General features: G+C 54.9%; 9 protein-coding genes across 9 annotated transcripts; 6 read left to right on the top strand and 3 right to left on the bottom strand.

Moving 5' to 3' along the window:
* The first annotated feature begins 42 nt into the window (after positions 1–42).
* BO95DRAFT_511370 (alpha-1,3-glucan synthase) lies at positions 43–8434 on the top strand. The gene is made up of 15 exons (XM_025591432.1): positions 43–575; positions 632–807; positions 872–1100; positions 1182–1663; positions 1742–2034; positions 2094–2625; positions 2682–3126; positions 3186–5401; positions 5458–5499; positions 5557–6658; positions 6722–6892; positions 6945–7095; positions 7155–7456; positions 7515–7875; positions 7946–8434. The coding sequence occupies exons 1-15, from the start codon at positions 213–215 to the stop codon at positions 8212–8214; spliced, it is 7134 nt and encodes a 2377-aa protein (XP_025446084.1). The 5' UTR covers positions 43–212; the 3' UTR covers positions 8215–8434.
* Positions 8435–8719: 285 nt separating this feature from the next.
* Positions 8720–10167, top strand: BO95DRAFT_439196 (uncharacterized protein). Its single transcript, XM_025585681.1, has 4 exons — positions 8720–9128; positions 9191–9313; positions 9376–9501; positions 9571–10167. The coding sequence occupies exons 1-4, from the start codon at positions 8955–8957 to the stop codon at positions 9781–9783; spliced, it is 636 nt and encodes a 211-aa protein (XP_025446083.1). The 5' UTR covers positions 8720–8954; the 3' UTR covers positions 9784–10167.
* Positions 10168–10532: 365 nt separating this feature from the next.
* Positions 10533–11618, bottom strand: BO95DRAFT_511368 (uncharacterized protein; the record flags this gene model as incomplete). The annotated part of the gene is made up of 1 exon (XM_025591431.1): positions 10533–11618. The coding sequence occupies one exon, from the start codon at positions 11616–11618 to the stop codon at positions 10533–10535; it is 1086 nt and encodes a 361-aa protein (XP_025446082.1).
* A 1653-nt stretch (positions 11619–13271) lies between these two features.
* On the top strand, positions 13272–14986 carry BO95DRAFT_405796 (acid phosphatase PHOa). The gene is made up of 4 exons (XM_025584018.1): positions 13272–13483; positions 13540–13684; positions 13746–14036; positions 14098–14986. The coding sequence occupies exons 1-4, from the start codon at positions 13298–13300 to the stop codon at positions 14904–14906; spliced, it is 1431 nt and encodes a 476-aa protein (XP_025446081.1). The 5' UTR covers positions 13272–13297; the 3' UTR covers positions 14907–14986.
* Positions 14987–15425: 439 nt separating this feature from the next.
* On the bottom strand, positions 15426–17169 carry BO95DRAFT_506606 (carboxylesterase/lipase family protein; the record flags this gene model as incomplete). Its single annotated transcript, XM_025591200.1, has 2 exons — positions 15426–16657; positions 16731–17169. The coding sequence occupies 2 exons, from the start codon at positions 17167–17169 to the stop codon at positions 15426–15428; spliced, it is 1671 nt and encodes a 556-aa protein (XP_025446080.1).
* A 431-nt stretch (positions 17170–17600) lies between these two features.
* Positions 17601–19660, top strand: BO95DRAFT_506605 (Zn(II)2Cys6 transcription factor; the record flags this gene model as incomplete). Its single annotated transcript, XM_025591199.1, has 2 exons — positions 17601–17727; positions 17793–19660. Coding segments are annotated over 2 exons (1995 nt in total), but the record flags the coding sequence as incomplete, so codon positions are not given.
* A 1298-nt stretch (positions 19661–20958) lies between these two features.
* Positions 20959–23456, top strand: BO95DRAFT_353976 (MDR family MFS transporter; the record flags this gene model as incomplete). The annotated part of the gene is made up of 10 exons (XM_025582193.1): positions 20959–21188; positions 21247–21473; positions 21540–21727; positions 21832–21995; positions 22067–22180; positions 22258–22265; positions 22353–22438; positions 22505–22911; positions 23013–23164; positions 23212–23456. The coding sequence occupies 10 exons, from the start codon at positions 20959–20961 to the stop codon at positions 23454–23456; spliced, it is 1821 nt and encodes a 606-aa protein (XP_025446078.1).
* Positions 23457–23972: 516 nt separating this feature from the next.
* On the bottom strand, positions 23973–25991 carry BO95DRAFT_506603 (MFS general substrate transporter; the record flags this gene model as incomplete). Its single annotated transcript, XM_025591198.1, has 6 exons — positions 23973–24034; positions 24084–24264; positions 24329–24478; positions 24556–25184; positions 25259–25697; positions 25806–25991. 6 exons carry the CDS (start codon positions 25989–25991, stop codon positions 23973–23975), a joined length of 1647 nt encoding a protein of 548 aa, XP_025446077.1.
* A 396-nt stretch (positions 25992–26387) lies between these two features.
* BO95DRAFT_506600 (lactonase family protein) lies at positions 26388–27605 on the top strand (the record flags this gene model as incomplete). The annotated part of the gene is made up of 1 exon (XM_025591197.1): positions 26388–27605. The coding sequence occupies one exon, from the start codon at positions 26388–26390 to the stop codon at positions 27603–27605; it is 1218 nt and encodes a 405-aa protein (XP_025446076.1).
* Between the last annotated feature and the right edge of the window lie 188 nt (positions 27606–27793).

Genomic DNA, 27793 nt, shown 5'->3' with positions numbered 1-27793 from the left:
CGCAAGCTCATCTTGCGCTTCTGAGAATATTTCAGCCAATTTATCACTTTTTCTCCATGAGATACCTTTTGCACTCTCTTTGATTCACGCTGGATTTATTGCTGCTTGTATGAGTTCCTAGGAGATTTTGCTTCTTTCCCTCCGCAGTTCGAGGCTTCCAACAGTGTGCTGCTCCGTGGATGTCACTATAGCAGTGGCATTCACTGTGCGCCATGAAGCTTTTCAACCCCATCATTCGTTACCTTGCCATCGTTGCACTGGTAACTCGTCTTGCACTATCCCTGCCCTACCTTGAAGAAGAAGTAAACTGGAATCTCAATCAGAATCAGACAGCGACAGACCCTCTCGACTACTCGGGTCTGTGGGATGGCCACACCTACAACCCCTCACCGGACAACTGGCGGTTCCCTTTCTACACCATCTTCCTCGACAGATTCGTGAACGGTGATCCGAGTAACGACGATGCGAATGGTACGCAGTGGGAACACATCCTGACCTCCAACCAGTTCCGCCATGGCGGCGACGTGCTTGGTCTGGTCGATACTTTCGACTATCTTCAGGGTATGGGGATCAAGGTAAGCTTGCTGCCGTCGGAATGAATGTTGATTAGAATAAGTTGACCAAAGCTTAGGGCGTCTACCTCGCTGGCACACCGTACATCAACTGGCCCTGGGGTGCGGATGGATACTCGCCTCTAGATCTGACGCTCATGGATCATCACTTTGGGACGATCGAAGACTGGCGCACCATGATATCAGAGGCTCATCGACGGGGCATCTACGTTCTGTTCGACAATACCTTCGCGACGTAAGTGTGATGATCCAGATCCGGGAAATATTGGAGTGTCATCAGCTAATCGTGGTGGGGACAGCATGGGCGATCTTGTCGGTTTTCAGGGGTTCTTGAACAGGTCCGCGCCGATCAACCCCAACGAGTATGACTATGTATGGAAGTACGATCGTCGGTACTGGGACTTCCAGCCCGGAAACGAGGTCGAGGCCGAATGTCCCTGGGAGTATCCGCGGTTCTGGGATGATGACGGAACTGGCTTGACCACCACAACTCTGGGTGCTTCGTGTCGGAATAGTGAGTTTGATCAGGTAAATCCTCCCCCTCGCCTTACCCTCCCTACTGCCTTCAAGGTGTCAGGTCGCGCTAATCCCTCATGGCTATTGTTCTAGTATGGCGAAGTCGCGGCGTTTGGCAACTACTCCGAATGGGAAGGGCAGATCTCCAAGTTCGCCTTCGTGCAGGACCGTCTGCGCGGATGGCGACCGGACGTTCTGGCGAAGATCAAACATTTTTCGTGCCTGACCATTCAGATGCTGGACATCGATGGCTATCGCGTGGACAAGGCTCTGCAAGTGACCCTGGACTCCCTGGGCGAGTGGTCGGAGGCGATGCGCGAATGCGCCCAGGAGGTGGGCAAGGACAACTTCTACCTCCCCGGGGAAATCGTGGCGGGAAACGCCTTTGGCTCGCTGTACATTGGTCGCGGTCACCAGACAAATCAAACCATCTCCAACATGACGGAAGCTTTCATGATGACCAACAAGACAAACAATGCAACCCGGGATCTTTTCTTGCGACGGGCTGAAAGATCCGCCTTGGACGGGGCTGCTTTTCACTACACTTTGTATCGTGGATTGAGTCGGTTCTTAGGGTTAGTCCCCGCTTCCCTCGTAGTCCCCCTCTCCTTCTTTTCAGAGGCCAGTTGAGGTTGACAACTGCTTGCATTCAGGTTGGACGGTGTTTACACGGCTGAAGGCGACCCACCGGTTAACTTTGTAGAAACCTGGAATGGTCTTGTGCAGACAAACGACATGGTTAACACGATCACCGGTAAATTCGACCCCCGTCACCTGTTCGGTGTCACGAACCAGGATGTCTTTCGGTGGCCAGCGATCGCCAATGGCACACACAAGCAGAATCTCGGAATGTACGTTGTCTCGTTGCTCATGCCCGGAATCCCTATCCTCTCCTGGGGCGAGGAGCAGGCTTTCTACGTCCTGGACAATCAGGCGGATAACTACAGTAAGACATTCCTATCTCGTCTCTTGTCCAGCAGGCCCTGATCCTTAACACTGCAATAGTCTTTGGCCGTGGACCCATGTCCTCCGCACAAGCATGGCAAATGCACGGATGCTACAAGATCGGAGCGTCCAAATACTACGACATGCCGTTTGAGAGCGCCCTGACCGGCTGCGAGGACGACTCCGTCAGCCTCGATCACCGGGACCCCTCGCACCCCGTGCGGGGCCTCATCAAGCTGATGTTCGAGATGCGGCAGAACTATCCCGTGCTGAACGACGGCTGGTACCTGCAACAGCTGTCCAACCACACCTTTGACATTTATCTGCCTGGTAGTGACGGGACGCCGACCGAGACAGGCATGTGGAGCGTACTGCGCTCGCGCTTTGCCGACATGCAGAATTTCGACGGCCAGGGCCAGGGCAACCAGAGTGTTTGGTTGTTGTATGCGAACGATAACCAAACGGTCCATCACGAATTCAACTGCAGCGCCAAGGACGCGTTGATCTCGCCGTTCCCCGCGGGCACCACGGTCAAGAACCTCTTTCCGCCGTTCGATGAGTACACGCTGGTCAACAGTTCAAAGACGCTTGGGTATGGTAGTCCCCCGTGGGAACTTGGGTATTGGTGCTCTTACTGACTATGAGCAGATTGGAAGGGTCGAAGCTTCCGAATGGGTGTTATCCTAACCTTACAATGCCAGCATGGGGCTTCAAGGCCTTCGTCCCGAAGAACAAATTCCTGCAGCCTTCGCCGTACATCACAAGCTTCACCCCGGGACATGACGCGCGTCTCGTGCCCAACAGCACCGCTGGCGACACTGTGCGGATCGGCTTTGAGTTCTCCCAGGAGATGGATTGTGACGAGATCACTAGGTCGCTGACGATCGCGTCGAAGGCGCTCGACGACGAGATTCCCAAGCTGGACAACAGCTCCGTCTCGTGCAAATCCTTTGCGGAAAAAGAAGTGGCAGGTTGGCCGGGTGCACTCACTAGTGTTTTCAGCTACGAGGCCGACTTGTCGAACGTGTACCCGGGAGTTCATCAGGTCACTGTTAGCAATGTGACCACAAAAAATGGAAACTCATCCACCAACGTGAGTACAAGCTCCACTACCCACGTTCACCATGTGCAGAGACTAACTGGATCTATTAGTCCGTCGACCACTTCCTTTTCCGCGTCGGAAAGCTAGACAACCCCATGGTCTGGCCGCAAGTAGCCAACTACAGCCGAACACTCCTATTTGAAGTCCCATCCTCTGATTCAGGGGCTCTATCCGTGCGGCCACAAGCCCCTGGTGCAGACAAGTGGCGTTACTCGCTGGATTTTGGTGCCACGTTCAGTGATTGGATGACCTACACCGGGTTCAACACTTCGATCCCCAGCAAGAACTTCAGCGGGCCTGCGCGACAAGCCTGGGATGGGGAGCACATCATCGCCCAGTACTGGAGCAAGCTGGCCGGGAGCAGTGACCACTGGCAGCACGGCGACAGCCAGTGGGAGTACAGGCCCCCGCGGCGCTTCCCCAACCTTTTCATCGAGGGCGAGTTCAACCAGTTCGGCTACGACGCCGGCTACTCGAACAAGATGACTCTCAGCAACCTCACCGGTCGATGGGAGATCAATTTTATGGGCGAGTGGCCCGTCCAGGTTGCCTTCAATGCCTGGGGCATCAACGAGGACGGAACGCTGGATCAGACGCAGGTCTTTGGGGATCTCGATGGCGACAACGTGCTGGATCAGGTGCCCCCTATCACCCTGCTAAGCAATGTCTTCAACGTCACCATCCCGCCCCCATCCCCATATCTGTCCTTCAAATTGTCCGTGGATGACAGCGACCTCAGGGTCTACGCCACCCCGACGGGGTCGCGGTGGGTGCAGCTGGCCCTGTTCATCCTGTTGGCTGTCCTTCCTATCTCGACCGCAATCGGCGCGGTGTACATGTACCTGAAAGCGTTCTACCAGGTCAAGTTCAACCAGATCGGTGTCACGGAGAAGCGCTCGAGCTTTGCACCTCTCATCGGTGTCTTCCAGAAAAGGAGCCGTCCTTATGACGGCGAAGCGAATGCCGCCGCGATCGGTCGCGCGAATGTCAGTCCGTCTGTGTCTGACAGCGGCAGCGTCATCGGTGCCACGGTGGATGTCCGCCGACGCACCGTGCTTATCGCTACAATGGAGTACGACATCGAGGACTGGGCCATCAAGATCAAGATTGGTGGACTGGGAGTGATGGCACAGCTGATGGGCAAGCACCTGTCGCACCAAGATCTGATCTGGGTGGTCCCCTGTGTGGGAGGGGTGGATTACCCCCGCGACGATCCGCAGGAGCCCATGGTCGTCACTGTGCTTGGGAACAAGTACCAAGTCGACGTCCAGTACCACCGGCTTCACAACATCACGTATGTTCTGCTCGACGCGCCCGTCTTTCGAGCCCAGTCGAAATCCGACCCCTACCCCGCACGCATGGATGACCTGGATTCCGCTATTTTCTACTCTGCCTGGAACCAATGCATTGCAGAAGCCATCAAGCGGTTCCCTGCTATCGACCTCTACCACATCAACGACTACCACGGCGCAGCCGCCCCCCTCTATCTTCTTCCTCGCACAATCCCATGCTGTCTGTCCCTCCACAATGCAGAATTCCAGGGCTTATGGCCCATGCAAACCGTCCAGCAGATCCAAGAAGTGTGCAAGGTGTTCAATCTCGACCAGGCCGTGGTGAAGAAGTACGTGCAGTTCGGGGATGTGTTCAACCTCCTCCATTGCGCGGCCAACTACCTCAAGATCCACCAGAACGGGTTCGGCGCCGTGGGTGTCTCGAAGAAATACGGCAAGAGATCCTACGCCCGGTATCCGATCTTCTGGGGACTCAAGAGCATCGGTGCTCTTCCCAACCCGGACCCCTCTGACCTCGCCGAGTGGGATAATAACGCGAATCAAAATCCGGAGGAGGTGACTATCGATGCAGAGTTCGAAGCCAGCCGTGCCCCGCTCAAAAGACAGGCGCAGGAATGGGCCGGGCTCAAGGTGGACCCTGGAGCTGAGCTGTTCGTCTTTGTTGGACGGTGGTCGATGCAAAAGGGAGTAGACCTGATCGCGGATATCTTCCCCTCGATCCTTGACGCTCACCCCAAGGTTCAGCTGATCTGTATCGGGCCGGTCATCGATCTCTATGGACGCTTTGCTGCGTTGAAGCTGAACCGGCTCATGGAGCTGTACCCCGATCGCGTGTATTCCAAGCCGGAGTTCACGGCCTTGCCGCCGTTTATTTTCAGTGGTGCGGAGTTCGCTCTGATTCCTTCGCGTGATGAACCCTTTGGCCTGGTGGCTGTGGAGTTTGGGCGGAAGGGTGCTTTGGGTGTCGGATCACGGTAACATGAACCGTCAGCCCTAGTTTGACTGTCAATGCTAACTATTGTGTCAACAGCGTCGGTGGTCTCGGACAAATGCCTGGATGGTGGTTCACGATGTGAGTCTCTTGCTCCCAGACACGTTACGCAAGTCGATGCAACTAAACAAAGTATAGTGAATCGATGACAACCAAGCACCTCACCCACCAATTCAAGCTGGCTATCAACGATGCCCTGCGATCTTCCCAAGAGACACGAGCATTGATGCGCGCCCGGTCCGGCAAGCAGCGCTTCCCTGTAGCGCAGTGGGTCGAGGATCTCGGCATTCTGCAGACCACCTCGATCCGGAAGCACGAGAAGCACTCCAAGCGCAACGAGCGCAGCTCCTGGAGAATCTCCAGCACCAGTACCTTGGTGCCCGATCGCAGTCGCAACATGCACCTCTCGTTGAGCCCCGACACCAGTCGCGAACACAGCCGATCCCGCAGCTCGACCATCTCACGCCCGCCCAGCCGGGCGATCAACGCCGATCTGCGACCCGGTGCACCCCGACCCGGCCACAGCCGCGTGCCCTCACTGCCCGCAATCCTGCCTTCCAACCTGAGTCTGGCCAGTAACGATCCTGACACCGACACCGAAGCAAGACGTCGACCCTTGTCCTCGATCCCTCGCGCAGGACCTCGGGTGGTGTACTCCTTCGAGAACGAGGGCGAAGAGCTCGAAAACATGTCGGTCGCACCGCACACCCCTCCCCACTTCGCCAACTCGGGCGCCAGCACCCCAACCCTGGGCGCCGGCCCCGAAGACGGCTTACTGGGTCGCAGACCGAACCTGTCCATGATGAGTCTCGTCAGTGTCGACGACATCGTCAAGGAGAAGCAGGACTACAACCTCCAGAAGGTCAGCCCCTTCTTCACGGACGTCAACAACGAGTACGCCGACAAGTTCGAGAAGAAGCTGGCCGACCTGAACGGCAAGAACTCCGAGGACCAGCTGTGCATCGAGGAATTCCTCGAGAAGAGCGAGAAGGACTGGTTCAATCGCTACCGCGACGTCAAGTTGGGCAAGTCGCCGCTGCCCTCGCCGTCGCCCTCGGTCTTCCGCTTCAAGGTCAATGACAACAGCCCCCCGCCGACTCCCGGGTTGATGGGTCCGGTGGAGGATCCGAATGCGGGCCAGTTCCTCCTCCCCAAGGACTATGTGCCCCCTACGGGGTTAAAGCGGTTCATGTTGATGAAGATCGGCGATTGGCCTGTTTATTCGATTGTTCTGGCCATTGTGAGTTCCCACTGTCGATCCTATTCTTTTTGTTTCATGCAATCGACTGACAGGATACGATAGGGTCAAATCCTCGCCTTGAACTCCTATCAGATCACGCTTCTGAATGGGCAGATCGGAGAGACGGCAGAGAAACTGTACGCGCTCGCATCCATCTATCTGGGGTCGTCGATTGTATGGTGGATGGCCTTCCGACTGATGCCGTCGGTCTATGTGTTGACCATTCCTTTCCTGGTATGTCTCTTGTTTAGTCGGGAATAAGAGCATCGAAGCTAAATATTCACAGATGTACGGGTTTGCCTTTCTCTTCGTCGGTCTCGCCGGTCCCATCTCCGGCGGTGCGAGCCAAACCTGGCTGCAGAATGTGGGAACGGGGTTCTACTCGTTTGCCTCTTCGAGCGGATCGATCTTCTTTGCTCTCAACTTTGGAGATGAAGGTATGTGGATGCACAACTGCGGTTTGAAGGGACACAATATATCTGACACCTCTGTCCAGGCGGAGCGCCGCTTAGCTCCTGGATCTACCGAGCCACCGTCATCCAAGGCAGCCAGCAGCTTTGCATCAGTTTTCTCTGGTACTGGGGTAGTTGGATGGCGAGTCTCAACCAAGAGGGCAGCATGCGATTCAGCCTCAGCATGACCAATCCGCACGCATTGCTTGGTATTGGCGTCGGTCTCGCGTGTTTCCTGTGGCTGCTGGGAGGCTTGGTGTTCTTTGGCCTGCCGTCGTATTACCGCCAAACGCCCGGACGAGTACCGACATTCTACCTCTCGCTCTTCCGGCGTCGCATCGTTCTTGTATGTCCCTCCCCGCTTTCTCTGCAGCCCGTCCTAGTTCTAATCTCCAATCTTGCAGTGGTTCTTCTACATGGTGTTCATCTCGAACTACTGGCTCTCGGCTCCGTACGGTCGCAATTGGCTATACCTCTGGTCCAGTAAACACGCCAAGGTGTGGCACATTGTGCTGCTGGTTCTCCTCTTCTTCATTGGGGTCTGGGCGGCTGCCCTGTGGATCTGCCACGTCCTTTCCAAACGACATGCCTGGTTCCTTCCAATCTTCGCCATTGGTCTCGGCGCCCCGCGCTGGGCGCAGATGCTGTGGTCTACCTCCAACATCGCAACGTATATCCCCTGGGCGGGAGGTCCAGTGGCCGGGGCCATCCTTGGAAGAGCCTTGTGGCTCTGGTTGGGAGTGCTGGACAGTCTCCAGGGTGTTGGTAAGTCTCCTTCCTACCCCACCCACAATCGCATCAAATCACCCCAGAATCGCAAACTAACCCATCTCAGGATTCGGAATGATCCTCCTCAACACCATGACTCGCTTCCACGTCACCTTCACCCTCCTGGCGGCGCAGGTGGTCGGGTCGGTGGCGACGATCCTGGCCCGGGCCACGGCGCCGGATAAGCTCGGCCCCGGCAACGTCTTCCCGGATTTCTCGGCGGGTGTGGCCGCCGGGCTGAGCAAGGCCGACTTTTGGGTGTGTCTGTTGCTGATGCTCTCCATCAATGTGCTTTGCCTCTTCTTCTACCGCAAAGAACAGCTTTCGAAACCTTGATTGTCTTAATTGCATTGAACTGCGTGGTTGTGATTAGATTATCTCATTTTCTTGTCTTCTTGCCTGGCTAGCGTGCGTCTTGGCTTCGTTTGTCTTGTTTGGTTACTAATCGTTGAAGATATATCCGGGTGCATTTTTCCCGGGGCATGATGTTGCTGTCTATAGTGAGTTCATAGCATCCATGGGGCATTGTATGATTAGATTATCTTGTGGTTCGCAGCTGACTTAGCTGCTTGAATATAATTTTTATTGATCGATGTTGAATGGCAGCTCACGTATATGCAGATGCCACTTAATCGAACAACAACTTAACAACATAATTTACCTAATGCTGGCTGTCAGCGGGGAATGGCGGAATGAGTCCGTGCGTCCAGCTCGATGCGGACTAGGGAGAACAGGGGTCACAGACTCACAGCCCGTCAAGGGCCCCCATTCCAGACTAGTTAAATTGTCCATGCATTATTCAGGGGAGCGGATCAATTGGTGTCACCCCCGCACATATATAAACAATACGAGGCGCCCTTCCTTTTGGCAAGGGGAGCTGCTCACCTGAATTCTCTCAACCTTCCACACTTGCTGTTGCTATTGCTGTTGCTGTTGTCGTAGCTTGTTCTGCCACTCTTTTCAGAGCAACACGACTGTCATTCATTTATTTCCTCATTCCCTGGATTTCATCCACCAATCCACTCTTTCAACTAATTTGTCTAACTCAGTCCCTCATTTCCTCGTGAACAACCGAAATGACTCGCTTTCTGTCTGTAATCATCGCCCTCTGCGCCTGCGCGCACTGGGCCCTCGCCGCCCTGACCTCCGACCAAATCGCCAATTCGCTGAACGAGCTGGCGCAGCAAGGCTTCGCCGCCAAGGATCTGGTCTTGGAGATTAATTCCACCGCGGACGCTTCCCCTATTCAGGTTAGTGTGGTTGCCTAAGGTCCCATCCACATACATGGTCTGATCATTTGCCCGGAGTCTAGGACGTGTACGCCGAAATGAGCACCATCGTCATCGAGGTCCTCCAGAACGTCAACTTCATGACCAACACCCCCGTCATCGCCGACCAGGCCGAGCAGCAGCTGGTGTACGAGGGGTACTCCAACGTAAGCGGCTGCTTTGCTTCCCGCTTGAAAAAGGAACCATGTACTAATGCACTGTGGTCCAGTTCGTCCAATCCCTCCTCGAACTCATGGACGCCTTCTCGACCAGCGCGACCAAGCTGAAGTCCCTCGATGAGTCGACCAAGGATCGCGTGCCGTCGAACGTGCGCACGCTGGAAAGTGCTGTGGATGTAGGTACTCCCTCTTCGTCTCGATTGCTGGCGTGGGGGATGAATACGTGCTGACCCGACCATCGCCAGGCATACTTCTACAACATCATCGGCCTCTTCCCCGCCAACAGCTCCTACAACGCCCAGGCCAACAACCAGAAGGCCCAGGTGGATACCCACTGCTTCCAGGCGATCTGGGCGTTCGATGCCACCGCGGCGAGCCAGACGGCGACGACGACGGCGCAGCAGTCGCGGAGTACTGGGCTGCTCGGCTTGCGTCGTCGGGGGGTATATCGCGCTTAGTCGGGTGGTTCTTCCTAAGCTTATGGGTGAGGATGAGTGAGGGGATGGATAGGCGAAAAACCCCAGGCATCTGTCCAGATATCCTTTTTGGCCGTTCTTTGGGCTCTGGCTGGACGTGTTTCTTTTATCTTGTCGATATAGTTGTGTACATTATATCTTTGTAATGAAGAAGATGTGGACTGGACGCGTACTGGGTTATCTGCCGGTCGGATGTCGAGGAGAAGCATTTGCGCGGTGTCTGAAGTGGAAGCGTAACCGTGGAATACGAATTGTGGGCTTGGCAGTCGGGTGACATCAGTTCTGGGGCTACTCTCCTGGCGCGTCGCTTCAACGCGGTTAGAAGATACTAAGTCTATACCGCTCAGATCAGCTGACCCAATGGACCGCTTTACAACCTTTTATACTCACTACGAGTAGATCATGATGCATGTACCAAAGAAGTTTCACAAACGTACAACCTGACTTGGAAGAGAGCCCCGTACTTTTGAACTGTGCCTCGCATAATCAATCCTGATTAGCGGATTAAAAAAAAACACATAACATGGAACCAGGTGGAACGGCCTCGTCTCCGACATTACAAAACATGCTTCAACCTGAACAAGCATTAAAGCAATGCGCTAGAACTTTTTCAGGGACTGTTCCTGTTTGTTTCGGCGGTCTTCCTATGCCACACTCAGAAATTCCCAAAGCACTGCTCTTTGACTGCTTTCCAGCCCCCCCCCCATCCTCCTACGAGCAAGTCAACAAATTCAATGCGCACCGGTGTTCCGGGGAGAAGGGCATGTCGTTTCCGTTTTCTTCTTCTGGATCCTGGCATGCACAATGATATACGGCTTGTTGCAGTCCACAGACACTGAAGGGGTCTCATACTCCTGGACCGCCAAACCGTCGATTTTGATCGCATACTGGTCCAGGGAACACGTGGTGAGGGACGGTGAACAGGCGACATGCGCATGGACGGCGGTCAGTCGGTAGTCGACGTCCACGACGTACCTGAAATGGACCTGTCTGTCCCCAAAAAAGGCCGTGAAGGGCCCGACATTGACGGCGTTGACGTTGATATCGTTGTAGTTGGGGAGACCGCCCACCCACAGCGTTCCCCCGAGCGGGGCCGAGTCGATCTGGTTCGACCATCCCCAGGGTGGGTTGCACTCCAGTGCGACCCCTGGTGGGGACGCTGAATGCCCGAACGCGGAGCCGAAATCGCACCACTGTCCGCCATCGTCGCACTCACACTTGGTGGTGAAGCTCCAGAAGGTGAACCAGGGATTACAGGATGTCTTGATGCATTGCGCAGGGACGGCAGAGCTGGTCGGGCTCGCGGGGCTGCCGCCAGCGGTTCCACCTTCGGCACCCAGCGTGGGACTTTTCACGCTGGCATGCGTCACAATGTAGATGGTCTTGTCCGGGCACCGGTTGTCATTCGGCAGGACCTCGCTCAGCGGGATATCGCAGGATGCGGTGGCGCCCGCGACCGTGCACCGCGGGGATCCCTTGTTCGAGCCCCACGGATAGCCTCCGGGGTTGGTATCGGTCGGTCGACTGGTTCCCAGCCACACACTCACCGTTTGATATTGGTAATCCTTGTAAGACGGGTATCGCACCTGCAGGACCTGCTTGTCGGCACTCAATGATACAAGGACCTGCTGTCCGGTGGGCTTTTTACCCAGGATCCATTCGGCCGACGAACTCTCCCCGAGCCCGGTGAGGGTGGGAGTACAGTCCGCGCGTTTGTGAGTCCGTGCAGCCACAGCATGGGTCCTGGACGGGCTCGCAAAGCAAAAGTTGCCCAGCAGGCTTACGACGAGGCTGATGAGGAGGATTAGACGAGACATGGTATATTGAGTAGTTCGTTAATGTTGATGGGTACATGATTCTGAGTTACGCGGGGGGAGGGGGGGCCTTCTGCAACTTATAAACAACGTCATTGTATGCAACAGAAATATGTCAAGGGTAGACAAAGGGTCCCTATCGGTGTGCCAAGCTGAGGTCCATAACAAAGCATGCAGAATCCCACGTCACAGATACGAGGAAAACTAATTCCGAGGGCTACCATTAGCCCTCCAGTTGGAGCAGCGGCGATCATCCGGGGAGCTCAGGGCCTGGCCAAGGCCTCAAACGACAACCGGGGTTCCAACATCTACCGCTATTGGCTAGCCAACGAACAAGGTAAAAGAAGAGTGCTGGGGCCATTTTCGTCTTTGTCCTCGGAGACAATGCCAAGAAGAGAACCAACAGAGTTCGAAAAATCCAGGGGTTTGGGTTTTGGAGCTTTGCTATAGAAGCGGACTTGTTTTGCGCAATCATCATGGTCAGTGGACGGAGTAGCTTTTCTTTGTACGAGCTGCGGTCATCAGACTCGGTAACCAGAGAAAGCGGATCGATATTCTAAGCGGAACCGAGGTAAGTGAATCTGACAACAGCCGTCACTCTGCAGATTGGCCTTTGGTTTAAACTTTCACTCATCCTTCCTTGGGCCATATTGTTTTAAAATTATTTTGTCTTTTCTCTTCATTGACTTTCTATATGAATCTCATCTCTTCTTGTTATAACTGCGTACCCGTCTTGTGGAGCTTATCAGTCCCTCTCTTTACTTGCTCCCGGAAAAGCCCGAGGGAGATCACGTGACACAGGTGATTCTCAGCATAGGGTCACCTTTTTCAAGTTGTTGACTGAGAATTGAGTATGTCGGACAGGAAAAAAAAGTATTGAATAACCAGGTACAGCACACCGTATGTAATGCTTAGAAGAATTTACTGGTTGACTAGCAAACCAGCTCATTCACTCAACCCCGTTCAATAGATGGTTTAAGGACGGCTGAGTGGACAGGACGCCCTACTTTCTACACCCTATGGTCGTATGCGCTGAATTAGAGCAGTGAAAAGTGCTATGAAACGTGATGCAAAGCTAGATGCCGAGGACGCCAAACGGATGCACGTTTTTAGCACTGTCTGGTTCAGAGATATGGAAATATTCCCCCAAAGGCTCAAGCCCTGCTGCGGGACCTGTCGGTCGCACGAGCTCGGATATCAGGAGACCGCCGCCTGCCAGGGCCGACTCCGGAAGTTCCTCGGAAGACGGATTTCTCTGTCCAATGGCTGTCGACGAGAATGGCAAATGCACAAGACCACATCCTTGATCCATCCTTGCACACGACCACATGTGCCATTTTGCCATGACTAGTGGCTGGTGGTTTGTCTAGTGAGATGCTTGAGCAGGCATAAGCACACGCCCGCCCCGCCACGCCCCACTCAGCTAGAGTCAAGGTCAGAAACGTGCTACCAATCTCCACATGCCATTGGTTTGTTCCTGTCAAGCACGTGCCCAGCCCTAAGGTGGTAGATAGTAGTACTAGGACGGTACTGGGTAGGTAAGAAGTCCTACTGAATGAATTGAATCGCCAGATGCGCGCGTGAGACTAAACTGGCACCATTATTTAAGTCGCTGCCGTCTCCCTTCAAATGGATCTCTCCTCTTGCCTTCGTCCTCAGCTTCCTCAGCAAGATCAACCCCAATGGCTTCATCAGTCGCTGCACTTGTCGCCCTGGCCGGTCTGGTCACTGGTGCCACCATCACCACCACGGAGCCTTCTTTGTCTGAGATTCGACAAGCTCAGGCGACGACGGTCCCTCTGACCTGGACCTCCAATGTCACTGGCAAGGCCTACGACCGCTTCTACCAGATCTGGTTGGAGAATGTGGTATGTATTTTCATCTTTCTGGTGTATGTGATTTGAAGCTCACGTTCCCTCTGCAGGACTATGAGAATGCTGCCAACGATACCAACCAGCAATGGCTGGCCAGTAAGGGTATCACCTTGACCAACTACTATGGTACCGGTCATCCTTCGCAGCCCAACTATGTTGCTGCTGCCAGTGGAGACAACTATGGCATGGACAATGGTAAGTCCACTGTCGCTTCTTCAAGTTCTTGATAACAGACGTTAACGATAATATAACGCAGATGATTTCCATGACATCCCCGCCAATGTCTCCACCATTGCCGACCTCCTGAACACCAAAGGCATCTCGTGGGGCGAGTACCAGGAGCATATGCCCTTTCCCGGTTTCCAGGGATACAATTTCTCCAACCAGGTGACTTACGCCAATGACTACATGCGCAAGCATAATCCCCTGGTCTCCTTCGACTCGATCAGCAGTAATGACACCGCTCTGCGCCTGATCAAAAACTTCACGACCTTTTACGACGACCTCAATAACCACGTACTCCCGCAATGGGCCTTTATCACCCCTAGTAAGTCAATCTGTCTTGGGCTATCCGATCCCAAGGAAGCATGCCTAACATCTCCCAACAGACATGACCAACGATGCGCATGACACAAACATCACCTTTGGCTCCCAATGGCTCCGGGGCTTTGTATCCGAGTTGATGAACAACACCTATTTCTGGGACAACACCCTCCTGCTCCTGACCTTCGACGAGACCGAGACCTACGGGGTCCCCTCCAGCGAGGCGTACGCCGAGCGTAACCGCGTGTTCAGCGTCCTGCTCGGCGGTGCCGTCCCCGAGCATCTGATCGGCACCGAGGACGACACCGTCTACACTCACTACTCGACCATCGCCACCGCCTCGGCGAACTGGGGGCTCCCCTCGCTCGGCCGCTGGGATTGCGGCGCCAACATCATCCAGTTCGTGGCCGACAAGGTCGGCTACACCAACTGGGCGGTCGACAACACCCACCTCTTCGTGAATGTCTCCCTGCCCGGCCCCCTCTCCGAGGCCGACTACTCCCAGTACCGGCCCACCTGGCCCATCCCCGCCACCAACGCCTCCTGCTCGGCGGGCTACGGGGTTCTGCCCGCCGTCGTGGACGCCTATCAGGGCCAGGAGCCCACCTACAACTACACCTCGCCGTTCCCCTACGATGCGCCCTATGGGTTGAATGTGGGCACGTCGTACTCGCGGAACGGAACGACCTATGTTTCCGGGGTGAATGCGACTGGTGTGATCGGCGATGACTCCGTGTCGAATTCCACCTCCTCCTCTTCCTCTGCTCCCTCCTCGTCGGCGGTTTTCACGGGTGCGGCTGTTTCGGAAATGAGGGCTTCGGGGGCGGCCTCGGTGGCTGCGGCTGGCTTGGTGGCGCTTTTCGGCTTGTTGTAAAAAGATTTGAAGGATTCGATGACGGAATGGCATGAGCTTTTAATACACGCACAACCTGTTTTGTCTTGATAGTAGTTGAGGATAAATAATTCACATATTAAGCCATGGACAATCCCTCCTTTGTGCATATTATTGGATAATGCAAGTTCCCTCAGGGAAGGCCAACCTTGAGAGGGTCCAAATCGTCACATTCTTCGGTCGCGCTTCTTTAGAAACTATGTACTCGGATTTGGGAGTATATATTCCTCTACAGAAAGTGAATTCTGTCCAAGATAAGAACAGGATGAGAACAAGTTGGACATTTCTCGCAGAAAACCTCATAACTACTCCATTCTAAAAACTGTAAAATGATAAATAGAGATATAGTAGGCTACCTTGGAGAATATTTTATTCAAAGGAAATGAAAGTCCTTAGATATCGAATCAATACCGTGGGAGCGATGAGTTCGTAGTACAAATATGTCAAGATTCAAGGTAATAACAAAAGCCGTAGATCGGAGCACGCCAGACCGACCGCGAATCACCAAGCCCTCTGAGCGCGAATGTATTTCGTCCAGAAGCGCGCGCGCGCTGGGTCATCCACCGTTTTGATCGTCTGCCACTCGCCGCCCAGCTCGAGCAGAGTGTCCGGTTGATCCACGAGACTGAGCCACTCGGCCACACCCTCCGGACGAGAAGACGCACCCTGAAACCCGTTTGGATTACCGTATTTGATGAAATTGGCCCACAGGGTCGAGACCTTGTCGCCGATCACCCGATCCGTCTCCGTCCATGGGCGGAGGTCGTTCGTGATCAGACTGTTGAACGTGTAGGCGAACTCGGCCCCGTGATACGCGCCCCCGACCGGACCCTTCTGGTTGGTGAACCCCGGAACTTTGGGCTGGGAGTGGTCCGGCTGCCAGTTGCGCCACGGGGTGATAGGGTGGGTGAAGTAGTAGCCGTACACCGCGGATTGGGTCTTCTGGTGATACTCCTGCGCCCAGAGGGCGATGTTGTTGCGCGTGTTGTCCCGAGCGGCCTGGTTCCATGTTTCCAACGGACCCTGGCCGGTCTCCTGGTTGCGGAGAGGGTAGAGTTCGTGGAATCGCTCGACGTAGGCGGGGCTACCCTTCCCGTACGTCGAGTTGGGGCCGAGACGACCCTCCACGCAGTCGAGAAAGTCCTCGTAGGTGAAGCGCGGCTCGTTGTAGGTGCCCCCTTCCTCGCTGTTCATGCCCGCCATGACGGGCACGTCGTTGGGCGGCTCACCCGCGTGGATCTCACTCCAGGGCTTGGGGATCACGTAGCCGTCGAGAATAAGGCGGAACAAGGGGGGAGGTCCCCAGTATCGCCGGTCGCGTTTGGTCGAGACTTCGCGTAACTTGTCCAAATCGTCGAAGTTCCGAAACTCGTTGACACTCTTGATGCCGAGCTCGCGGAGAAGTTGCACACCGTCTTCTTCCGCTTCCTGGAGGGTTCGGTAGGACATGGGTCCGTTGGCGAGGGCAGGCTCCTGGAACGAGCGGGGCCCGGATTGCAGGATCACGCCGTGAAGAAGCCCTTTCGCTAAGGGAGAGGACAGGAGAGTGTGGCTCATTGCATTTCCAGCCGACTGGCCGCCGACGGTGACCTGGTTGGGGTTGCCACCGAAGACGGAGATGTTCGATCGCACCCACTTCAGTACCTCCACCGCGTCCAGCATCCCGACCATCCCGGACGTTCCGGACGGCGACTCGGCGCTGAGTTCGGGATGGGCAAAGTATCCGAAGATCGCTGTTCGCTCTTGGTGTCAGTGGGTGGATTTGCCTGGCACTGGTGCTGAGCGTATCAAGTTGACTTGACTTACACAGTCGGAAGGAGGGCACCACGACGATGACTCCCTTTTGCGCCAGTCCAGTCCCGTCGAAGTTGGGGTCTGCGCTGCCGCCCTCGCGGAATCCACCACCGTGATACCAGACATAAACCGGGTACGGTCTCTTTGTCTCCAGATCATTGCTGGGCTGGTAGACGTTGAGGTACAGGCAGTCTTCCGACTGGGGATGGCCTTTCAAGACATTGGGGTAGCGTGGATCGGGTGGTGCTTGGGGGCACACCGGGCCGAAGGTATCGCATACTCTGACATCGTCCCAGGGAGTAATGGGCTGAGGTGGCTTGAATCGATTGGCTCCAGTAGGAGGGGCCGCGTAGGGAATGCCTTTGTAAATTGTGATCCCAGGGTCAAGAGGGCTGGGAAGTCCCTGAATGAGACCGCCCTCAACCTGGACGGGTGGTAATGTACTGCCCATTTTCGACTGTGACTGACGGTGAAAGAATGACAATCTCTCATTGATGAGAAGCAGGACATATCAAGCCCGGCTTATAATACTGAAAGCTTGTTAGCGTGCTCGGGGATTATTCACCCCTCATTTGATTAGGGTTGCCGGGCGGATCTAATCTCAGCCGAGTCTCGCCTCCGCATTTTCCCCCGCTCTTTCTGTCTGCTTTCCTTCTCCCAACTCATGCTTCGCTGCGCCTCGCTTCCACCCTGGCCGTTTTGACAGATCCCCGTCAGCCATCATGACAGCTCCTACTCGGCAAATTCAGCAGTTCCCACCAGATTCCAGCCAGACCAACCCGCTCCTCTCGTCCGAGCTCCCCCGCAAGCGAAAGCGCGTCAAGACGGGTGAGTCTGATCAGCTGGCGTCTGTAACTGAGACGGTTGTGTGACATTTCCTCGGCCCATCTAGGCTGCCTGACCTGTCGCGCACGCAAGGTGAAGTGCGACGAGACACATCCACTTTGCAACAATTGCCGCAACCTGGATGTGGAGTGTCAATGGGGCCAAGGATCCAGACGACAGGGATGTGAGTCATCTCATCAGCCGTAAGGGGGCATTGGACATGCTCTCGATTGCTCATCCGTCAACCAGCTACTGCATCTCTTTCCGATCAAGCCGGTCGACCCTCCGATCCACAGACCAGAGCCGGGCCCCGTTCTCCCGCGTGCTTTACCTGTCGCTACGCCCGGTCCAGATGCTCCAAGACCCGCCCGTCGTGCACCCGCTGTGCCATCTACGGCCACGAATGCAGTTACCCCGAGACGAATAAGGGACGGTCGCTGACGTCCTCTGCCCAGTCCTTGATGCAAAGACTTCGAAGTAGTCGCTCACCGTCGCCTGCCATCTCCTTGGAAGATGAGTCGAGAACCATTGCTCCTGTCTATGACCGTGCTATGGTATCTCCCCCCGAGCTTCCCAGCGACGAGAGCCGTGTCGGGTTCAGTTATGAAACAATACAGGAGAATCTGGTGATGAACACTGGCTTGCTCAACACATGCAATGGGTTGGATGTGTTTGGTCCTGATACTGTTCACAACGTTTTGTTGCCGACCCGTTCCGACTCAATACTCAACTCCGCTAGTCCCAGTAAGACGCAAGCGGACAGGTCTCATCAACCCGCTCAAATCAATCTGCCTAGCCAGGATCGACTGGAGCGTCTTGCTGTGGCTTTCTTTCTTCACGTTCATGTCTATCGCGCCAATGCGTTTCTCCACCGAGACCGAACGCTCACTGCCATCCGCGATGGAACCTTATCCGCGGCGATTGTCCTCGCTCTCTGTGCTGTTGGGGGGAGATTCTCCTTTCCTCCGGAGTCTGAAGAGACAGTGATGGCCTGGGCAACAGATGCAGGTGTTCAAATCATAGCATCGACGGACGTAAACAGAGACAACATCGCGGCTTCCCTTCTGCTAACCATCTATTATCAACAGGCGGGTCAGTTTGCACGATCCCATCTCTGGTCCGGGATTGCCATTAACCAGGCAATTACCCTCGGCCTGCATCGCGAAGCCCCACTAAGAAATCACACCTTCGTCGAGAGCGAACGCGATCGACGGATATTCTACGCATGTTACGCGATGAGCCGGCTCATATCCAACGGCGCACCGGAGTCGATTCAGTGCCCCTCGTCTCGCATCAGGCTCAAGCTACCGTGCGACGGCTTCAACTACCGGATGGATGTTTCTGTGGAAACACCATACGCCCAGTTGGAGGAGGCCGAGGGGCCCTCAGGGTCAGCTGACACCCACCAATGCGTGGGAGCCATAGGGTTTTGGGTGCGCTTAGTCGGGGTCCGAACTATGACTCGGCGATACTTTCACACCCTCACCGAAAGCCAACAGCAGCAGCAGCAGCAGGAAAGCGACACACGAGCAGTGTCCGGGGGTAACCAAAGATGCCCCATGATATTACCGTCATTAGCACCGTGGAGTCCCAGTTCCCCGTATGCAGCATGCATGGCCAAGCTAGCCGTCATCCGAGAGTCGCTACCTATCAGGTTCCAGCTCTCCCGCGAACGCGTCGCGCAGCTCGCCGAATCTCCCGTCCTCGGCCAAATCGTGCTGTTCTACCTGTGGTGGAACATATGCCACATTGAACTATGCAGCATGGCGTTGACGGGGTACGCGCAATCGTTGGACGAGGATACTCTCGCTGCCGCTCCGGATGGCTGGGTCCAACAGACGCGCCAGAAATGCTTGCGGCATGCGCAGGCTATAACTGATGTGCTGGAACTCCTTGATCGGGAGCTATCGGGGCATCCGCTGACGATCTACGACCATACCATCGCGCATGTAGTTTACCTGTCCCTTCGAGTGCAGTTGGAAGTCGGACTCGTAGAGGATGAGATCCCGTCTCGGTTGAGGAACCGATTTGAGATGATGCTCGCGTTTGTGAAACGAACAAGTACCTATTTCCGATCGGTTCAGCTTGTGGTGAGATTAAGCCTTGCTCATCCTTGATTCCAGTCTGCATCGACCGCCCCTGCTAATGAGTTTATCCGTGCTTTCTAGCTCAAGGAGATGCATCGCATGCTCGCCGACCATGGAGTAGTTCCTTGCAACCCGCACCAGGAGAGCCAGTCGTGAGTTCGCTCTTTGTTTATCGATCCTCACTACCACTTCTCCTGCAAGCACAGACTGAATCCCCTCCTAGTAGAGCCGAAACACCTCCATTACCTTGGTTCCGACGTCAAAAGAGCCTGGATAGCCAAAGGCTTGCAGAGCAAGCAGCTATTGTGAGTAGATCGAAAGATAAGGGAAGCCAATACTATCGTCCTGATACTAATTGACACGCTTTCCCGACGCAGGAAAGTATAGAAATTGACGCGATTCTCCTCGATCTCTTGCCCGACTGCACAACAACGCACGGGACTACCGGCTGGATGCAAAGACTTGAAGTTCGGGACGCTATTCTGTCACAGGTGCGTGAGTCCTAAACACTACACCCTCTATTCTCTGTGCAGACAACTTAAAAATTTCCTTAATTCAGTGCCCCCCTCCAAGTATAGAATGGAACACGATTCCTGGTCTCTGGGCTCCACAACACACCCGTAGCTCATCGCGGGCGGCGAATGGCTTGGATAGCACGAGGATTGACTTGGAACCGGGTGTTAGTATTTGCTCGTGGTGATTGCAAAGGTTTCTCTGGGCAGAGATCTATAGTGTTTTGTCTTGCCGGGAGGTCTCTGGGGTTGCATAAGCTTAGAGCCGTGTGTGTAAAAGACTCGGTGACGAGATAATCTGTTTACAACAAATGCTAGGATAGGAGCGATAACCAAGTGCCATGAGATACATGCTTCATGCGAAATAATGCCGGGGGCATATGACGTCCCCTATAATTTGTTTATTTCATGGAGGCCCAAAAAATAACATTGCAACGATTAGACTGTCACACGTCATCTTCTCCTCGTGGGGAGACCTCTAGAAAACCTTCCCCCCTCTAGTTCCTAGGCGAGCCTCGCCTACGTCCCCCTCGCTTCCCGATCGGGTAAACCCGCCCGATGCCGTGAGAGTAGCGAGCGAGCGAGCATACCGAGCGTCTTCCCCAGCCTAATGCGTATTTGTTTCCGACGTGCCTGTTCATGCGCTCTGCTCTCAGTTACTGGCTTGGGGTCTTTACTACTGCCTTGGTTGAATCTGACTAACTCATTTATCAGCCTATTTGACTCCGAATCAGGTGGATGTCAGTGATACCAAACGAGATCTCCCACATACCACCGTCCATTGACCTATACACCAACCTACACCAACAAAGAACGATGTTAGATCAACCGGCAAATTCTTCCGACAACGAGAAACATGCCGCTACCCAGACGATCACAGCCCCAGAAACCGCGGCGACTTCCACCAGTAACACCGACAGCGACAGCAGCACCCGCCAAGATGCGCCCGTCCAAACGCAGACGAATCTCCTCCCAATGCGCCAGCTTCTGATTGTCTTTTCTGGCCTATCGACTGCGATGCTATGCTCTATGCTCAATCAAACTATGTAGCCCACCCAGACCTCCCCGTCGCTGTCTATGATGTTATTAACAGGAAACATATAGCGTCGCCACCGCCCTCCCTACCCTGGGCGCGGTATTTCACGAAGCCGACATCGTCGCGTGGGTCGGCACCGCCTACCTCCTCACCAGCACCGCCTGTCAGCCCCTGTACGGCCGGCTGAGCGACATCTTCGGTCGGAAGGTGATCCTGCTCGGCTCGTTGGGGTTTTTCCTGTTTGGAAGCGTCTTGTCCGGAGTGTCGCGGGATATGATTATGTTGATTGTTTCGCGTATGTGTTCCATTCTTCTGGAGGCAGAGTCTGGGCTCGAGCTGACACCAACGGGATGTGATGCAGGTGCCATTGCAGGGATTGGCGGGGGCGGGATCGTCACGGTCGTCAGCATCGTCGTATCTGATGTTGTGTCTCTCAAGGATCGGGGCAAGTATCAGGGGATCATCGGCGTGGTGGTCGCCGCGGGGACGGCGATGGGGCCGGTGATTGGGGGCGTATTCACGGAGAAGACGTCGTGGCGGTGGTGTTTTGTATGTACATGTACCCCCTGTCCTGTTTCTTTTCCCTCAATGCGTTCTGGATGTGTTGATATTGTGACATGCTGATCAAGCTGAAATTTTTGATCGATTTCTAGTATATCAGTGTCCCGCTCTCGGCGGTCGCGATCGTGATTGTCGCATTTGCCCTGCCGCTCAGGAAGGTCGAAGGGAATGCGATGGAGAAGATCAAGAAGATTGATGGCTGGGGGAGCTTGGTCAGCTTTGCGGCTTCGATCGCTATTCTGTTGCCGATTTCCTGGTGCGTGGGCTGGCGCTTCTGTAGTAGGCTTTTTTGGGCTGCTTCTAAGCTAACCGGGGTGTGTTTTCTAGGGCTGGAACGCGATATGCCTGGACATCGGCGGCGGTTCTGGCTCCGCTGTTGATTGGAGTCTCGCTCATCGGAGTCTTTATCTTGGTTGAAGTCAAACATGCTAGACTCCCCTTGTAAGTTGCACTTCTACATTCATTGTGGCCTAGACTGGTAGTGTGAACAACAAAAGCTAATCCATCTATCTGCATAGAATCCCATGTGCGTTCCGAAAAGTCCCCAATTCAACCTTTAACCTCCCCCCCTTTCCAAGTCCCCAAACCAATACTAACAATAAACCACCCCTAGTATCAATGTTCAAGAACACCCACGTAGCCGTGTGCATCACCACATCCTTTCTAACCGGCTTCATGACCTTTGTCAACCTCTACTACGTACTCACTCCCTTTCTTTCCCCACCATTTCTGACCACAAACCTAATTCCTTCTCAAAACGAACAGCTCCCCCAATTCTACCAAGTCGTCCAAGGCGACTCCGCCCTCCGCTCCGGGATCCTCATCCTCCCCCTCGTGCTCTCCCAGATCATCACAAGCTTCACCTCCGGCTTCCTCGTGTCCAAGTACGGGTGCTACCGCATCAATCTGATCGTCGGATACGGGCTGTGGACGATCGCCTCGGGGGTCTTCACGACCATGGACCCGACCACCCCAGCCTGGAAGCTCGTCGTCTACCAGTTGATCACCGGCTTGGGCAGCGGGCAGACCTTGCAGACGACGCTGGTAGCCATCCAGGCAGCCGTGCAGCGGCACGAGATGGCCGTCGTGACGGGCGCACGGAATTACCTGCGCATGATGGGGTCGACGCTGGCCGTGGCGGCGTGTGCGGCGATTGTGAACAATGTTGTTCGGTGGGTTTGATTCTTTTCCCCGCGGATGACTAGTGCTTGAAGTGGTTAAAATGATATGACATGTCTCGGACATACGCTAACCGTGATTCTCTGTGGTACAGTTCGAAACTCACTGACCTGGACTTTGATTCCGCTGTGATATCGTCGATTGTGTCCGACCCGACGACGATTACCTCGATGAGTGGATTGTCCGAGGTGGAGGTAGCGGAGGCGTTGGATGCGTATGGTGAGTTTCTCCTTCCCACACATACCGGTCTGCACGGCACTGACTCGTCCCGACCTCGGTCTGGATGGCTATAGCCAAAGGTGTGCAGGTCACCTACTACATGATGACGGCCTTGGCGGGAGTACAGTTTCTGCTCTGTGTGTTGTTCGTCAAGGATTACTCGTTGGAGCGCGAGGATGATGCCCGCGAGAAGGAGGCGGCGAAAAACTGGCTCCAGGAGCGGAAAAGGAAGCCAGACGGGAAGGGGGGCGTGGCGGGAGGGGTGGCTGGGGTGGAGGAGATCGAGGAGCGGCGGAAGGAGGTTGAAGATAGGGTCTAGAATGCGTCAGTTTTCTCAGTCAAGATGAAGGCTTGGAAGGAGTGAAGTCAAGTTGCGCGTTTCCGTACTGGTGGCTATTAAGGGGAAACTTTAGTGATTGGGCGTTTGTGCGAATTTCCAAGTACCGCGGGACAGTTAGAAGCAATAGACGAAGAGAGTTTCCGACAGGAAATCATGAAAGATCTTATTATTACGCTCACTCGTACCTCCCACCGCGCTGTGCTTTGATGCGCATATTTCCTCGCAAGGTCCGTAGACCGTCTCTTCTCTGTCGTGCGGAACTGCAGAAACCTAAATACAGACTATATATCTCTTTCAATCTATTGATTGGCATAAGAGATGTCCTGTTCACAGAGAATTATTATCCTCCGATCTTCTCTTCAATGTCCCCAGTGTTTAGCTTATGCACTTATTCAGGCATGAGATCAGACATCTCATATCATTGTCTCGTCAGCTGCTATCTGACTAGCTACATCACTTACCATGCTCATGTTCCATACAACTACCATATGCCACCTAGCCAATCTTTCTTCCCTCCTTCTCCTTACCCGGAACAGGTCGAATAATGTTCTTAACTACTGTACTCAACATGTTCAACAGCCTGACTCTTTACACCCCCGCTCTCACCTCCCACGTGATGTTGGTTGACCGCGTCATCTTCTTCGAATACATCAATCTTCGCGCTACGCCATTTGCGCGGATGCAGACCCGAGCTCTCGAACAGGTAATCGATCTCACGAAAGGTGCGACCTTTCGTTTCGGGTAGTCGGAAGATGCACCAGATCCAGATGAGGGCGTTGGTGCCAGCCTGCGATGATACACAAATAAGAAATAAGGTAACAACACAGGATCGTCACGCATGGATCACTCACAAACAGAAATGCGGTCTTGGCACCCAGGTTCCACGAACCACCGGTCAACATCTTCGGGATGAGCACATTGGAGACCAACGAGCTCACATTGAAAGCGACTCGAGCGAGGGAGATCATCTTGGCCCGGAGCTTGCCAGATGGGACTTCGCCCTATTTGCTCCCACATTTTCCACATCAGCACAAGTTACGGGATGGTAGCACAACTGAAAAGATGGGTGACGACTCACCACAATGGTGTACGACGACGGCGCCACCGTAGCAATATAGACCACACTTGAGACCAGCAGCAACGAGCCGACCGCATTCGACACTTGGGTACTCTGCTTGACGCACCCCAGCACGCCGATCGCGAACAGAAACACATCGCTGATGATCAGTCCGGCAATGAAGATCGTGGCCCGGCCGAACCGCGTCATGAGCCAGATACAGAACAGCCCGAAGGTCAGATACTGGGAGTTGAGAATGAGGTTCAGGTCGAAGGCGCCGTGCTCGGACAGGCCGGCCTGCTCGAGGAACTGCACCGTCTGCACGTTGATCCCGTTCCCGCCCCAGGTCTGCGCCATCTGCACGATGCACACGATCTCCGTGCGCCAGCGGTTCTTGCCCCGGAAGCATTCGGCGTAGCTGCTGGAGGCATTAAGTTCCACCTCCATGTGATTCGTGTAGTCGATCAAAGCGATCGTCTGCTCGATTTCTTCGGTGGTGGTGTTATCGCTGCGGATGCGGCGGAGGATGGCGCGCGCGTCGTCGAGGCGGCCGGTGCGGACAAGGAAGTAGGGAGATTCCGGGGCGAGGAGAAAAAAGATGAGCAGTGGGGGGACCCACACGAATTGGATAAGGAAGGGGATGCGCCAGGCTGGAAAGAGATATGGTCAGATCAGGAGCGCTCTTGTCACTCAGACCATATCTGCAAGGAGACGGGAGACCTACCCCATTCACCGGGGACGTTCAAGCAGGCTCGGACAATCAGCGAGCCGATGAAAAATCCCAACCCCCAGCAGATGCCCACCCATGCGGTCACAAACGGACGCAGACACGTCGGGACCATCTCGGAGGAATAGGCGATACACCCGGTCTGGAACGCACCCCATGGGATCCCGCACATTACCATGGCGGCAACCATCATTCCGAGGTTTTTCGCAAAGGCAAACAGAAATAGGGTGCCAGCTAGCATGATCATCATTCCGCTGAGAATGGGCTTCCATCCGTACCGGTCGGCGAGGAGCCCCGCCAGGGAGAGGCCGATGAGCTCCCCGCACGCCATGGCTTGCTGGATGGCGGTTTGCCACTTGGCGGATATCTCCAGAACCCCGTTGTCATGCGTGCCAAATTGCTGTTTGAATTGGTCCTGGCCGTAAAAGGTGGTGGTCTGTCACGGCCCGCGGCATTGTGGAAGGGTTAGTTAGGGCTGGACACTGGGGGCGGGGGAAATGCGGGGGCGTGGGGGCATTTAGCAGGGTGTGGGGGCTTCACTAACACATGTCGCATCCGCCGCCTGCATGGTCAGTGTGAAGGAAAACACACATGCCCAGAAGACAGCTTTGCGATACTTTCGGATGGCCTGCCACCAGGTGAGTGCGTGGTCCGCAGCATTGGCGGCGTGAGCCCTCTCGAGCAGAGTGGTCTGTTCGATGTTTAGTTCGGAGTCCTTGGAGTCAGCCATTTTGAGACGGGCATCTCTGGCCTTCTATGACTCCGGCGGGGACGATCGCCTCTAAATGGTCTCCCGGATTTTGCGGGGAAACGTGGGGTAAACAAGGTCCGGCTATACTCTATCGCGCCTGATGCAGGCTTTGTAGGTGTCCCAGGAAGCTAATGGCACTGTACCTCGTATCCATCAGGCCATACGATCCGAGGCGATGCTCGCCAAATTACTGGCTGCCAAAGCTTAAAGATCGCGGCTCGCTAATTTCGCCTAAGTGATAAGAGGCTAGCTGCCATGGCCTAGCCTCAAGCGCCCCTCAAAGCTTCTCCTCGTGTTCATTTGAGCTCGCCCCTACCTTCACTCACCCCTCCTTCCTTCGCCACGTTGCTCATACCACCAATCCCCAAGAAGGTCATGTCGCAAAGTTCACGAACCATGTACGCCTACGTTGGTAGCTTTGTGATGCCGACCCCAGGCGCACATGATGGGCTGCATGTATTCCGAGTAGACTCCGAAACCGGAGCCCTAATGCCCGTTTCTTCCCACACCCCCGGCCTCAACGTGGGTAGCTTCGCTCTCGACCCCCAGCGCGGCGTCCTCTACGTGACGGACGAGGTGGCCTCTACCTTAGAATTCCGCGAGCAACACCAGGTCGCCGGCGGCGGAGGTGGGCGGATCTTCGCCTTCACCATTGACCGCGAGACGGGCGCGCTGAGCGAACTCGGCCACTGGCCCAGCTACGGCACACAGCCCGCGGGAATTGCTCTACATCCCAGCGGTGGTTTTCTGGTGGTCTCGCATTTCACTAACCGCACCACCACAACCACTCAGATTACCGGGACTGCGCAGTCGGGCTTCACAATCAGCCCTCGCTATGACGACGCAACCACCGTCCTCTTCCCTCTCGACTCCACTGGCCGCATCGGCGCCCCCTGCGACATCCACATCCACCCACCTGCCTCGCCTCCTTCGTGTCTGCACTCCATCAGTCTCTTTCCAATCAGCACCAGCGACAACAATACCTTCTATCTAGAATGTGACATGATCCAAGACCAGCTCTTGACCTACACACTCGCCAACAAGCCTCCCCTTCTCCGCATGCACGCAGCCCATGCCACTCCAGAAGGTAGCGGACCACGCTACTCCGCCTTCCACCCCACCCTCCCAGTCTTTTATGTCAATTACGAATACAACCCCATTATCGAGACCTTTACCTACCAGCCTGGTGGGTCCTTCACCTCCTTGTCCAAGGTAGATGTCCTCCCACCGGCAGGGGAGCTGGACCCAAACTATCCGCCACCGGAAGGAAACATTCTGCTGTCTGATCTGAAGGTGCATCCAGGGGGGGAGTTTGTCTATACCCTGGTACGGGGGTATAATGTGCTCGGTGTTTTTCGCGTCGATCACACCACGGGAGGGTTGGAACGGATCCAGACGGTCGGATTGATGGGTGGGGTTTCGCCCAAGGGGTGTGCGGTTAGTCCCGATGGACGGTTCCTGTACGTGGCTCTTTCGGTGAGCGGGTTGGTGCAGGTATGGCGGGTGGAGGCGGAGAACGGGGGCAGGGTGGTGTTTACGGGGTCGACGGTGAGTGTGCCGAGACCGGGGGCAGTTTTGGTGGTTGAGATGTAGATGTATCAAGTAGTAATCCGATATTTCAGATGTTCATCTTGGGACTTTTGTTCGAGTAAGAAGGGTCAGAACACTATACCTCTGGAGTGTGTTGAGGAATTATCAGGAACGTGGCAAGATTCAGAAAACTGGACAATCTCAGATGAATTGGAGCCTTCTATTTCTATTGGTGCTTACCATATCCTAGC

Source organism: Aspergillus brunneoviolaceus (genome assembly GCF_003184695.1).
Source record: "Aspergillus brunneoviolaceus CBS 621.78 unplaced genomic scaffold BO95scaffold_8, whole genome shotgun sequence".
Taxonomy (NCBI): Eukaryota; Fungi; Ascomycota; class Eurotiomycetes; order Eurotiales; family Aspergillaceae; genus Aspergillus; species Aspergillus brunneoviolaceus.
The sequence above is the reverse complement of the archived record's forward strand: the minus strand, read 5'-3'. Positions and strand labels throughout refer to the sequence as shown.

Bases quoted from the DNA above. Each gene is read 5' to 3' on its own strand.
- BO95DRAFT_511370 (XM_025591432.1), top strand. From the start codon at position 213: ATGAAGCTTTTCAACCCCATCATTCGTTACCTTGCCATCGTTGCACTG. The intron at 5,500-5,556 runs GTGAGTCTCTTG...AACAAAGTATAG, and splicing joins CCTGGATGGTGGTTCACGAT to TGAATCGATGACAACCAAGC. The intron at 7,457-7,514 runs GTATGTCCCTCC...CCAATCTTGCAG, and splicing joins TCCGGCGTCGCATCGTTCTT to TGGTTCTTCTACATGGTGTT.
- BO95DRAFT_439196 (XM_025585681.1), top strand. From the start codon at position 8,955: ATGACTCGCTTTCTGTCTGTAATCATCGCCCTCTGCGCCTGCGCGCAC. The intron at 9,129-9,190 runs GTTAGTGTGGTT...CCCGGAGTCTAG, and splicing joins CGGACGCTTCCCCTATTCAG to GACGTGTACGCCGAAATGAG. The intron at 9,314-9,375 runs GTAAGCGGCTGC...ACTGTGGTCCAG, and splicing joins TGTACGAGGGGTACTCCAAC to TTCGTCCAATCCCTCCTCGA.
- BO95DRAFT_405796 (XM_025584018.1), top strand. From the start codon at position 13,298: ATGGCTTCATCAGTCGCTGCACTTGTCGCCCTGGCCGGTCTGGTCACT. The intron at 13,484-13,539 runs GTATGTATTTTC...TTCCCTCTGCAG, and splicing joins AGATCTGGTTGGAGAATGTG to GACTATGAGAATGCTGCCAA. The intron at 13,685-13,745 runs GTAAGTCCACTG...AATATAACGCAG, and splicing joins CAACTATGGCATGGACAATG to ATGATTTCCATGACATCCCC.